This window comes from Anabrus simplex, chromosome 2 (assembly GCF_040414725.1).
Source record: "Anabrus simplex isolate iqAnaSimp1 chromosome 2, ASM4041472v1, whole genome shotgun sequence".
NCBI classification, from domain to species: domain Eukaryota; kingdom Metazoa; phylum Arthropoda; class Insecta; order Orthoptera; family Tettigoniidae; genus Anabrus; species Anabrus simplex.
Window position 1 is genome coordinate 275,985,238 of NC_090266.1, and position 14,277 is coordinate 275,999,514.

General features: G+C 37.9%; 1 protein-coding gene across 1 annotated transcript in view; it reads right to left on the reverse strand.

Moving 5' to 3' along the window:
• Positions 1–12,262: 12,262 nt before the first annotated feature.
• LOC136863512 (cell adhesion molecule Dscam1) overlaps positions 12,263–14,277 on the reverse strand; it is a 938,330-nt gene continuing 936,315 nt past the window's right edge. The window contains exon 30 of the mRNA XM_068225977.1: positions 12,263–12,363. Within this exon, the coding sequence (XP_068082078.1) occupies positions 12,269–12,363 (95 nt within the window). The 3' untranslated portion in view covers positions 12,263–12,268. The remainder of the gene's footprint in view (positions 12,364–14,277) is intronic.

Here is a 14,277-nt window from a genome sequence, read left to right on the forward strand (position 1 = left end):
TAGCAAAACACGGGTATTTTGCTAGTATTATAATAGAGAAGTAAAGAGACTAAGAAGGAGGTGCAGGTTGGAAAGAAATAGTGATAGAAATGGCTGTGGAAGTAAGGAGAAATTGAAGGAACTTTCTAGGAAATTGAATCTAGCGAAGAAGTCAACTAAGGATAACATGATGACAAGCATAATTGGCAGTATTTTAGTGAAAAATGAAAGGGTATGTATAGGTACTTTAAGGCAGAAACAGGTTCCAAGAAGATGTGAAAATGGGAGTGTTGGCGGAAGTCAGAATAATACGGCCTATAGTTTTTGAAACCACAATCACTGGGCAGAGATATAGGAATGACATTTTCGTACCACTTTTCAACAATTTTTTTAACAGATCTTACGGTTTGCGATTTTTATTTATGGGGAAAATTAAAAATTAGGTTTATGCAACAAACACTCACACTCTAGACGAACTCAAAATATCATGAGAGAAATTGAGGCTATCTCGGTAGATGAACTAATGGGTATGAAGGAATTTTTTTAGATGAAGCCAGAAATGTGTAGATGCAGGTGGAGGACATTTTCAACATCTTCTGTGAGAAGGTGAGAAATTATTTTACTTTGATTATGCATTATTACGTGTGTTGTTACTTACATGCAATTCATACGGATGCTCTTCCAGCCCCAAACTCAGCGAATAGCCCAGTGCTCGCCTGACCTTCAGCTCGCCCATCTACCCGCTGTGGTGCACCGGCTGACCGGTCGGCCCCCCTTGAGAAAAAGACCCTGTATAAAATCTTTCCTTGGGGACTATGTAAAATGTAAGGACGGATGAGTGGGTACCCTTGTTTCCCTTATTCACTTTGTCTTCTGGTAACTAAGTTTTCAAATCCCAATTTTCTACCTGGCTTTTCAGACTTAATCTTTTCTTTTTCTATCTTCATCACAAGTAGCATGGCTTATCCTTTGTGTCACTTGGCCTTATGCCCCAGTAGGTTTCATTACAAGTCTTGTACTAGGAGGGTTTGAGAGGGTTCAGCCTCCTTTTCAATTTGGTTCTTGGTGTTTCCATTAACCTTTGTTTTCCATTTCTTGGCCATGCAGTTTGAATTTTGGATCCTGTGTTTCTTGGATCTTTCAATCCTCTAATTGTATGTTTCTCCCCTATAGAATTAGGGCAGCATGTATAAAAGCCTGATGAGCTTTAAATATGGTACCGGTAATAAATGTTCTAATGAACATGAAGTGTTAAACTGGAGTCCAGGGTTTGAGACTCTTTTAATACTTTGATTTGAGGGTTCAATTCCCCTCCTGGCAACTTCATTCTAGAAGCTTCAGCTTCTTCCTTTTTTTGAACACAGTAAGGTTCTATATTCAATATGTTGGAGGACTTTATTTCTAGTGTTTCACTATTTATACAGAAGATTTGTAAATTTGTAAGACCTATTGGTCTGGTTTCGACTCAAAGTCTTGTGTGAAAATGGGAGTCCTTTCTCCACTGGCTGTGAATTAACTAAGCTCCTAAGATTGTCCGTTTGTCATCTTTTGTTAAATCTCTATCATTTTTATTGTTGCTAATTTCTCAAAATATTTTCTTTCGGTAAAGGAAAGAAAATAAAATTTTCAGTATATATAGTTTTCAAAATGTAATCGCTGGTTCGTGCTTTGTCCAGCCACTTAACCCTTAAACCCCTTTCCTTCTCGGGACCACAGAAGCAAGGTAACAAGTGGTAGCAGAGCATGGTTAAATATGCCTGGACCAAGCCCATATCGACTATTTTTGGCACAATGTTTGATATGTACTGTGAAAATTTTGATTTTTCCTTTTTCTAAATATTTGATTTCCTTAATTTTCCATCATGTCAAACCCTTGGGAAGTTTTAGCTCTTCAGTACCTCCATAAAGAGGAGCTCATTTACGAGCTTTTAATCAGGAAATTGAAATCTGGTGGCATGATCAGTACAGATGTGTCACACCTCAAAGAATCTTTGGATTTATGTATTTGTATTTCCAGGTATGGGGAGAAGGAAGTTGGAGAGTCCTTGTCCTCTATCGAGTTACTGTAAATATTACAGAACTCACTCCTGTGACTAGCTTTTTTGAAGGTGGTTAATCAACATAATGATCTCCGAAGTTAAGCAACATTGGGTGTGGTCAACATTTGGATGGGTTGCCACGTGCTGTTGGTGGGGGTAAGGGAATGGAGGACCGGAAAGCAACTGGCCACCCTACCGTACGTAAACTCCGGCTCAGGCACACCTCTGTGGAGGTTCAGACCTGCCTTCAGGCAGAATACACCCTTACCTTACATTACTTCATCAACATAATCATGTCCAGACACGATTGTTTGACTTCCATAACGGATTTTGTGATCTACTGTCTCTGAAACTTGACGACGATCATAAAAGATTCACTGAATCTTATTGCCAATTGGTCTCTGGATTATCTGAAAAAAATCAGTCAATGGTTAAGTGGATCTGTCACTGGGAGGAATGATAGTGTGATTCCAGATATGGCAAATATGGAAGAGGAAAAAAACAAGTCCTCCGAAGAGTGTTCTATTATCTAAACAACATGCCCCAGCAACTACTCCCATTCTTAATTAATTATGCATCCAGTGAACCTCCCAATCAACCTCCTGTATCGCTGGTATTTTCTTGAGGTTTTAGTAATCTGCTCTATCCACTTGCTATTTTGTTAGAAGGTATCTCCAGGTTTTTTGTTAATTCCATTAATGATGTAAACTCCATGTTGCATTTCTTAGTTGAGTCTCATGCTCATGCCCTTGTTTTGCCCTGCCTTACTCTCAAATTTTACAAATCATCTATCTCTACACAGTTGGTGTTCTCTGTGAAAATATTGTGAAGGCCACTCTGTCAGAAGGACCATAGAAACTTTTCACACACATCTTCTCACACACTTTACTCATTCCAGAGCTCTGTGATCATTAGTCCAGAAATATTATTTTCGGGTCCAAAGATTGACAAAATTCTCTCCGACTTCATTCAGGATATTAAATTTTATACCCTGGTCTTTGCACGTAACTACACTGAAGGGCAGATGGTTCAGACTATTATGGAAGGAATTTAACCTCCCTTTCACCTCCCTATCGCTCTTATCTTTGTTTTGCTTCCCAGTCCCAGACATCTGGTGAACTTGAGGTGATGTCTGTTGCTGAGGAGGTAGTTAAATATGCCAACACATTTCGAATAGCGCGCAATCCGCCTCGTTCTTCTTTGATATCTCGGCCACCCCTGCGCAGAACTTTCACCCCTCGTAAATGTTTTGCTTGTGGGTGAGTGACGCATTTACAGAACAAATGCCCCTCGGTTCTTTCAAAAACTTCAAAAATGGGAATTTCTGCCTCTGCAGGTCGTTTCATGCAATTTGAACTCCAATAGTAGCAACATATGACTAGGCCACCAGGTTGAGTCTTCTTATTCTTCTTCTTCTTCTTCTTCCAAGCTACAGTAAGAGTAAGTACAATAAATCTTTTTCATGTATTGGTGAATACCTGCCATCTAATGTTGAGGCTAAGTGTACTAGTAAAGGTAAACTGTTCCCTTGTAGTAAAATTCTTGGTCCAAAAGAGTGCTTAAAAATATTTTCTGATACCGTACTTCTGAATGTATTCCATTTCACAAGGTTGAGGTCAATAACAAACCCATGTCCACCTTGCTAGATTCAGAGAGTATTATATCTCTTATTTGTGAAGATTGGTATTCAGTGGCGGCTCGTGGATATCAGCAGTGGGGGGTGCACCTTAGTTTCATAATTGCACAATTATCTCAAGTTCTTCAAACCATGTTATCAAGATACACACTTCGAACACTATACGGTGCAATGCATATGCAATTGTTTTGATGATGATGATGATGATGGTGATGATGATGATTATTATTATTATGATATGCCTTTACTGGCAGGACCTAGTGTTTACAGTGCACTATGTCTTCTGGTATGGGCTAGAGCAATTTTGTTACTTTCATTGATCTGTCTCTGTCTTATCCTTGGCTTTGACAATATGAAAGTGACTGAGGTATGAGCGATGCTAGTAATGCCATTCCTTCTGCAGCCAGTCCCTGCTATGAATGGTGTGAAAATGTTGCTCATAGGATCGGTTGGTGCGTGCATTTCAGTGGGCTTGGCAGACTGATATGTAACAGCAACTTCTGACTCAGTGAGGAAAGCAACGGGAAACTACCTCACTCCTCATTTCCCTAGTATGCCTCTTCAGTGATGCGTAGGCCATCTATGACAGCTGATGGCAGAGCTGTTGAGGATCCAACCAGCCTTAGGGCTGAAGACTGAACATACATCCCCCTGTGGGTGGGGGCGGTAGAATAACACACACGGTATCCCCTGCCTGTCGTAAGAGGCGACTAAAAGGGGCCCCAAGGGCTCTGAACTTTGGAGCGTGGGTTGGCGACCACGGGGTCCTCAGCTGAGTCCTGGCATTGCTTCCACTTACTTGTGCCAGGCTCCTCACTTTCATATATCCTGTCTGAACTCTCTTGATCAACTCTTGTTCTTTTCCTACCCCGACGCTATTAGGTTTGCGAGGGCTAGGGAGTCTTTCATTTTCACGCCCTTCGTGGCCCTTGTCTTTCTTTGACCGATATCTTCATTTTTCGAAGTGTCGGATCCCTTCCATTTCTCCCTCTGATTAGTGTTATATAGAGGATGGTTGCCTAGTCGTACTTCCTCTTAAAACAATCGCCACCACCACTCAACATACATACACATACATTATTATTATTATTATTATTATTATTATTATTATTATTATTATTGAATAATAATTATATAATATAATACATAATAATAATTATTATTATTATTGAACAATAATAAGACACGACATTGACTTCACCAAGCATTTCAAAGTCCATGCTACTATTGATATCACCCCTGTGGTGACCCATTTATGTCCTTTCCTAGAACCGGAGAATAGCAGGCAAGGAAAGCAGTAAAAGGTTTCTGAGATATCACTTCCACATATCCGCGAGTTCTTATTATATACGTCAGGAGAATTAATTTGTCTTTGGAAAGCCCTATTTTCATTTTTCTTGGTCACCGGTTTTTTCAACAAGAAGTCTGGTGTCGGCCTAAAACACTCCTTCAGTTCGACTTTCTTCTCGATAGAAAGAGAAGGAAACGTTAGTACTTTAATATGTTCGACGGTAATCATACCGTACGAAGTGCAAACATAACACTACGCCTACATATAAATCACAACCTTTCTCCTAATTTCACCTTGTCATAGTCACCTCACGAGATCATTCTTCAACACGAAGTTAAACATCGCGCTCTCCAAGTGAGTATGGCCAACATGAGTCAAGTGCGAGTAGACAGTAGTTACAGTCGTTACTCGTTTCGTTAGTTAATAATCCTAAAAATTACAAGACTATTTTAAATATATACCGGCACATTTAACTCAGGTAAGTGCCTCAGTAAAATAGTCCCTAGTTTTAGGAGAGATATGGCATAAACTGACCCCTATTAAATAGAAATCAAATCACCAGTTTTTCGGGTAGGTTGGCTGCAACAATTGGCCGCGGCAGAAACGCGCCGGAATCTCCGTAGAACAGCACATCTCTACTGCGCCTCTGATTGGCTCCCTCAAGGCCAGTCAAGCGAGACTCGGAGTATTTGGTCCGCTATGAGAGAGCGCCCTCCTGCGCGGGGCCAGCAGCGCATCGTGCCGCAGTACAGTACCACTCGCGCCCTTGATAATAATCTTATAGTACGTAAAATATTTCCCTTGTTAACATTTAAGATTAAAATTCCCGAATTTAATGGAACCCCGTGGGGGGCGCGCGCCTTAGCGCCTCCCAAACGAGCCGCCACTGTTGGTATTCTATATTGAAGTCCATCTGTAAATTTTCTTGCTATGTCCCTTCTTCATTAATTGGTTTCTTTGGAATTTTTGAGCTTCACTTTCTATGAAGTTAGAATTGTGAATTTCACTTGGAAATTTGGATTTTATGTGGCTAAGAATCTGTTGTGCACCATTATACTTGAAAAAAAAATTCATGTCCCATTCTGTATTATACTGGATCTTCAAAAACGATCCTGCGGTTCAAATTAGCTAGTAATGAGTTGCTTCCATTTTGACATTACAGTTTTGTGTCATTTTAAGTTACTTCACCCCTCAGTGTGAAATGATGTTAGACCTTAGTCATTTACTGAGGACTAGGTTAAAGGTATTCAGGATCTATGTCAGTCTTTCTCTGATGTTTTCTCTGAGAAACTAGGGGTTATTAACATGATCGAGTACAAAATTGATGTCACTGATTCAGTTCTGGTGAGGTTTCCTTTCTATTAGTTGGCATCACCCAAGATGAAGGCTCTCAGGGAAATCATAAAAAAAGATGCTGAGTGATGATATCATCCGTCCATCTACATCTGCTTATTCTTCCCCTATTTTCTTAGTGCCAAAACCAAAAGGGCGGGCCAATGACCTTCGATGTTAGGCCCCTTAAAACAACAAGCATCATCATCAAACCAAAAGGTGGTTTTCGCCCGGTTGTGAATTATAGGGAATTGAATAAAAAGATTGTCTTGCAATCATTATCCCTCCCTGACTTTCATACTTGCTTATTTTGGTTCCGTAAGGCTAAATACATCTCCATATTAGACCTTAATCAAATCTACTACCAAATCATGTTAGTTGAGGAGTCTAAACACCTCACAGCCTTTGCTACGGATTGGAATCTTTATGAATTCAGTCTGATTTTCAGTTTATCCACCGGTGCTGCAGTACTCACTAGACTTCTTGATAATATCCTCTCAGGCGTCAAGATCAACTCTGTCACAAACGACTTCATCATATAATCAGAATCTTTTGAAGAACACTTTGTTCATATGAAAGAAGTCTTACTGCACCTCAGGAAGTCTGGCCTGACTGTTAAGTTGTCAAAATTTTCTTTTGTGAAATCTACCCTGTCCTTCTTAGGATACACTGTGTCTCCTAGCAGAGTTTCTGTTGACCACTCCAGGACTCAGGTGATTCGTGACTTCAAGCCGTGTAAGGACATCATGTGTGTAGCCAAATTCACTGGAATGATCGACTTCTTCTGGAAGTTCATCCCTAATTTTGCAACCTGTGCTGCTCATTTGAATTTACTCAATAGGGAGGGTGTCAAGTTTGAGTGGGGTCCTTCCCAGCAGGCTGCTTTCAAAGACTGTAAGTTAGCTCTCTGTAATGCATCAGTCTTGGCAATGCCAGATTTTTCTAGGAAGTTTATTCTTCAGACCGACACCTCATCATCTGCTGTCACTGTCGTCCTGTTACAAGATAGAACTTGGTAGGCAACCCGTTGCATATTCCTCTAGAATGTTTTGTCCTCAAGAGGCAAAATACGAGGAGGGAATCAAATATAAACAGGATTTTAATTTTTTATTTTAATTCATTTATTGAAAAACACAAGGCAATTACAATTTATTTTTCCACATAGTTTTCTGCTTTGGAAATGCATTTGTCTCAGCATATGGGCAGCTTTTTGATGCCCTCATTTTAAAAGAACAGGGCCGTGTCACCAACCAGTTGCGCACAAAATCTTCCACACTCGTCATCTTCAAATCGTTGCCCTCCTAGAGCTTCTTTCCTCCATTGAACACTAAAGTCGGCCTGTTGTCTGCTCATCAAGCGTCTCATCCTATGGAATATCTGTGTATCTATTATGTGGAGCCATGTCCAAAATCCAAAGGAAATGGAAATAAATTCGTACTTGTGTGTGGATGGGTTCATCTGTTTTCCTTAGTTATTCCCAACAAGGCTAACCGCTGCTCAGTCCACTATCAGGGCTCTGTCCTCGGTCCATTTTTATTCATTCTGGCAGTCAATGATTTACCGCAAAATGTCAAATGTCGTGCTCTTATATCGTACACGGATGATACAACGTTAATTACAAAACACCAGAGCATCTCAGGTTTGCATCGGATGTCACAGGAAGGTCTTGCAACTGCAATGCACTAGTTTTCATCCAACAGGCTGTTGTGCAATCAAGATAAAACTCAATTTCTCACACTGGGATTATCCAAAGATATTGAAAGTCAGTCAGTCAAATTTTGGGTTTTCATATTGATGCCAAATTGAACTGGGAAACACACATTGATCATGTTTGTAAACAAAATATCATGAGTGGCCTATCTGATATGGAAATTGAGGGATTTAGTTAGCAGTGACTACCTAAGGATGGCATATTTTGGTCTCTTCCAGTCACACATTACTTATGGACTGTTATTATGGGGCATTCTTCCTATGTACGGTATATAATATTCTTCTAATACAGAAAAAGGTTGTCCAAACAATGTGTAGGGCTGGTGCAATTGACCATTGTCGACCTATCTTCATTAAGCTTAAAATACTGACAATTATAAATTTGTATATTTATATATCTTTGACATATGTTAAAAACAACATAAATGAATTCAGTACTAGGGAAACATTCACCTTCATGATACTCAGAGTAAAGCAGACATTGACATCCCAATTCACAGGCTGTCAAAAACTGCTCACTCACATAAATCAGTTCTTTAAGATTATTTAATAAATTACCACATTCTGCACTGTCCACTCCTTTAAGTAATTTTAAAAGAAAAATGTATGATTGGTTAATAGAAAATCTATTTTATAATACCTCTGAATTCTTAGAAATGCATAATGTTAGTATTTTTTAATAAAAGGTGTATGTTCATTTAGCCTTAGTAATATTAAGTACTAAATTATTATCAGTTGACGAAGCCTATTTCATTGTATATGGTCAATGGCAAATAAAGATCCTTGATTCTTGATTTATTGCCTTAACTCCATCTTTGCTTCATTTGGACCTTGTCAGTATCTTGTCACAGATAATGTGAAAGCTTTTACTTCCAATCCATTCCGTAAATTTTGCTTTGATCTTTCGATTTTGCATGTAACCACTTCAGCCTATAATCCCCAGCTGTCCTATGTGGAGGGCAGCAATCGCAATCTTCGGTCAGCACTTGTTGCCTTTCACCATAAAGATTATACTCGCTAGGATACTTCATTACATTGGCTATCTTTTGCCTTTAACTGTGCTATCCATGGATCTCACAAATTGTCTCCTTTATCCATGATGTTTAATTTTGTTCCGAACTTGTCACTGTCCAATTTGTGGTCTATTAGCAATCATTTGTCCGAGATGACAGATCCTGCTAATGTCCGTGATTTATGGAAAAAGGCAGGGATAACCTTAGGTCCTCTCATATATGAGTAAAATGAGATACAATCATGGACCGCGACCTACTAACTTGAAGGCCGGAGATAAGGTTTTTGTCAAAAAATTTGTAGCACCTGGTTAACCTGCCCCCAGAATCTGTGGCCGATATACAATTGTAGATTTTCTCATGCCTGTAACTCTCTTGGTCATTAACCCAGAGACTGAAAAGATTTTCATGGTTCAATTGTCTCAAGTTAAGGAATTACATCGGTGGACAAGTAAGTTTGAATGGTGTCTTCAAAAGTAGGAAAGATCACAATATGAAGATAAAGTTGGAATTCAAGAGGACAAATTGGGGCAAATATTTGTTTATAGGAAGGGGAGTTAGGGATTAGAATAACTTACCAAGGGATATGTTCATTAAATTTCCAATTTCTTTGCAATCATTTAAGAAAAGGTTAGGAAAACAATGGATAGGGAATTTGCCCACTGGGTGACTGTCCTAAATGCAGATCAGTAGTGATTGATTGAGAGGGCTTTGTTATTTCTTAGTTGTTTCTGATGCCATTTGAACGTCTTTTTCTTCCTAGAAACCTACCGTACAATTCATTTTCCTTTCTTTTCTTGTTTAATGTAGGTAATTTGTTTGTATAGCTTGTAAGTCTAGAGTTAAGTATTTTTCTAGTTAAATTTGGCTGCGCTAGTGCCTCCTTATATTCAAGTTTTTTGAAGGCATGTTTAGCCTTTATCTGCCTTGTATTATGTGCAATATATTGTGATAGATTGAAAATATTTCCTCTTTGCCATTAATTAGTATGCACCCAATTTTAAAGTAATTATAAGTTATTTGAAATTTTTCTTAATTTTAAAATCGTCCCTAAGTCTATTTAAGTTCTGCCAGCCACCCCAGCCTCAAAATTTGAAAGTTATGCACTCAAAAATACCCCTCCTTCCACTTTAAGCAGCCACATCTAACTTCAATAATATTACCGTAAAAATATATTTCTGTCATCGAGTGGTGCTGTGCTTCAATTCCCCATTAACACCGTAGGTGTTGTTATCATCTGCATTAGTGATATGCGATTCCATCCCTGTCTCATGTGCAACTCGAGTCTCTGCCGAATTCTTGCCCAGCCAGTTCCTGAGCCAAAGGGAACTTACAATGAACTGTGTATGTTGAATCTACCTCAGTGTGCCTACTCATGTGTAGTCTGCTGCCATGACCCTTGGTTGTGGCCAGTCAGAACACACAAAATCTCTCACTATACCGGGAGTCCAGTATCTCAGGATACTTCGGGGGGGGTCAGGCTCCTAGAACCTGGACCTCGGCTGCGATGGCTGCCCTTGCTGGCAAACTTGGGAACTACTGCCAAAATTTGATACAACTGCTTACTCACCTCTTCTCCCTTCAAACATCATATCTACGGCTGAATAAGTACCTTACCTCAAGATTTACCGAGCTCGATAGCTGCAGTCATTTAAGTGCAGCCAGTATCCAGTATTCGGGAGATAGTAGGTTCGAACCCCACTGTCGGCAGTCCTGAAGATGGTTTTCTGTGGTTTCCCATTTTCACACCAGGCAAATGCTGGGGCTGTACCTTAATTAAGGCCATGGCCACTTCCTTCCCACTCCTAGCCCTTTCCTGTCCCATTGTCACCATGGGACCTATCTGTGTCGATGCGACACCTCAACATTTATAAAATTTTTCTCTAATTTTTTAGAACGAAGAAAAATTCTCAAATATTCACAGCTTCTTTTAGACCTTCTTCTGTAAACTTTAGGAGGCAGAGGTCTGTGACAGCAGTACGGCCTCTCCCTGAGTTTGAATTCTCGCTTTACCAACTGACAGCAGTGTAGTCTAACGAAGTGCCACGTAGTGTACTGAAGTGTAATTAACTTGGTTGGGAATGTTCATGTTTTAGGGTTTGATAACCTTCTCAACTTCAGCCGTTTTTGAGTTTACCAAGATCCACCAGTCAGACAATTTAATTACATCATTTTCTAGTAGAGTCACCCAGCCCCTATATATATGGCTAGACAAAGCATGAACCAAAGATTACATTTTGAAAACTATATTTACTGAAATGTTTCTTTTCTTCTCTTTACTGAAGGAAAGTAAGTTTACAACAGAGTTTGCACATTTTTTTTTTATAATTCCTAGTTTTAGGCAGCTAATATGGAGTAAAAATTAAAATTTTTTCTCCACAAAGTGGGGGCAAATACCTCCCCCATCCACCCCACCCTAATCGCCATTACTGCTAGTGCGTCACTATTTATACCAAAGATTTGTAAACTGATAACACCTATTGGTCTGATTTTGACTGAAAATCTTGTGTGAAAATGGGAGTCCTTTCTCCCCTGGTTGTCAATTAACTAAGCTTCTAAGCTTCTCCATTTGTTATATGTTGTTAAATCTTTATCATTTTTATTGTTGTTTTCTCAAAATATTTTCCTTCAGTAAAGAGAAGAAAAGAAACATTTCAGTAAATATAGTTTTTAAAATGTAATCTTTGGTTCATGCTTTGTCTAGTCATTTACCCCCTATGTTCCTATTCCTCTCTGGACCACATAATAATAATAATAATAATAATAATAATAATAATAATAATAATAATAATAATAATAATAATAATAATAATAATAATAATAATAATAATAATAATAATAATAATAATATGATGTTCAATGTTCCTCCCTTACTGACAATTCAAAGAGATGCCTTGTTAGTCAGTATAACCAATCTTATTTTTACAATACTCTGGTGAATGCTAAATGGATTTCTCTATACTGTCTTTGCTACAAAGCTTTTTGAATAAATTTGAAACAATGAGTTCATATCCTCGAATGTTTTTTCTAGAGGAAATTGTTAGATGTCACTTTTAAATAAGTTTGAAGTTTTACTTACTCATCTAATTCAAATTTTGCATTTGCCATTTCAGAAAATAGAATTATTAGCACTGTATTTGTTATATAAAATGATGAAATACTGAATATGAAGATATTGGTGTGTTATGAGTGTGAGGAAGACAAGGTGACACTGTGGTACACTATATGGATGTATTGAATTGTGTTTTGTGTTTCTACAGCCTTACCCCACTCACTTGAATCTTCCTTTCTTTGGTTGGATGCGACGATCAGGCATGGGTGAGGGTTCCGTAGACGTGGAAGACTCAAGAACACTCACCAGGCGACCTGAAATTTAGGCAGAAATCTAATAGTTTGTCCCTTATTTTAGTAAATTTCACCAAAGCACATATTTCTGGATTAAAAAATAAGATATTCTATAATGAAATAAATTATACCATGTTCTTTTCATCAAGATTACTTCATATACTATTGGAGCCTGGAATAAGAAAGAATTAATACTTTACTTTTAACCAAATAATGGTGGTGATGGTCCATTTCCTGTAATATGTAAAATATTTAACGTCCTAGAATACGAAAGAGATTGTCCATTTCCTGTAATATGTAAAATATTTAATGTTGCATTTATCTGCTGAATGCAGTCTGTATCTTAAAGTCATATGTGAGTAGTATGTAAATACCTTAGTCTTTCTTCATAACATATCTTACTGCTGCATTAGATTCTGACCGACTCTGTCTATTTGCTCTTTGTGGCAAGCTGTTAGAAATACAAGCTCATTCTATAAGTGTATTACCGAGTGAGTAGCTGTCAGCTTGCTTTCGGGATATAGTGGATTACGTAACTGTCTGTAGCCATGAAGATGTTTTTCTGTGGTGTACCAATTTTACACCAGGCAAATGCTGGGGCTGTACCTTAATCAAGGCCACAGTTGCTTTCTTCACACTACCAACCCTTTCCTATCTCATTGTAGCCATAAGAACTATCTGTGTCGGTGCGACGTAAAGCAAATTGTAAAAAAATATATATAAGGGGTGCCCACATACTTCCTAGCTGTATAAACAAAAATCTATGTTTCTATTGTTAGATGATTTTTGATAGCACATATATGACAACTCACACCAGTTCAATGACATCAACACAGATCTAAAAAATTGTACTTATCAAAAATACAAATAAAATAATGCGATAAAAACTACAACTTTTATGATGATGATAATAATAATAGTTATAAAACCTGAAAGTACCAATAATGATAGTTATAAAACCTGAAAGTGCAGTTCAGTATGTCATTAACATAACTGGAGCACAGTGTAATAGAAAGTTAATGACAAACTAGCCAGCCGGGCTCATGCCAACAATTGAGTATTACACTACCTTGTATTTCATGCTAGACTTGTCAGCAGTGAGAAAGCGCTGTTGAAGGTCTTCATTAAGATAAGTTCCGGATTTCAAGTATTTAAGGATTAAACAGAATTAAAATGTAAATTTTATTTCTAAATATTTTTGAATATGATTTGATAGAATCTGATGATGTTCTTTCTAGAACGAAACATGTAATTCTATTTTTAATTAAGTTTTTTCCCTGCTGATTTTTTGCCCGTAACCACATACTTCATTATATTACCACAGTTTAGGGAGAGGGACCGATGTATTTCAGAATTGTAGTAAACGTGACAGGATGCATAAAACTAAATTGCAAAGGGCTGGTTAAACACCTGGTATAGCCATGGGTGCCTTTATCACCATTGTTTCTGTGTATCAGGTATACTCTTTCAAGAATATATGATAACAATAAGCAAATTTTCATAATTATCACTACATGGCTTTCCATAAAAATAATGTTAAATAGCACGTAACTCAAAGTTTACTTACGGCCTTTGCCCTTCAACACTGTCCAGACACTAACATGTATATATTTCTGAACTTCACTAACAAGAATTTATAAAACAATTTAGAATGGACAACATTGTCTGAAAAACTGTTTCACCCTAAGACATCTGCACTTGAAAAAGTTTCAAGATATTGAAGTTTTAAGAAGATAAACTTTGAGAGTATATACAATCATGAAAATTTCATGAGCATAAGTAGCACAGTCAAAAATCAATAGGCATATAAATTGGCGTTCTGAAGAAAGTATGAAAGATACTTCCTATGAAATACCACAGTAATTAAATAAATGCACACTCATTTGCAAACGAAATTTCACATCATAAACATATCGTGCGAGTACAGGAAAGGTT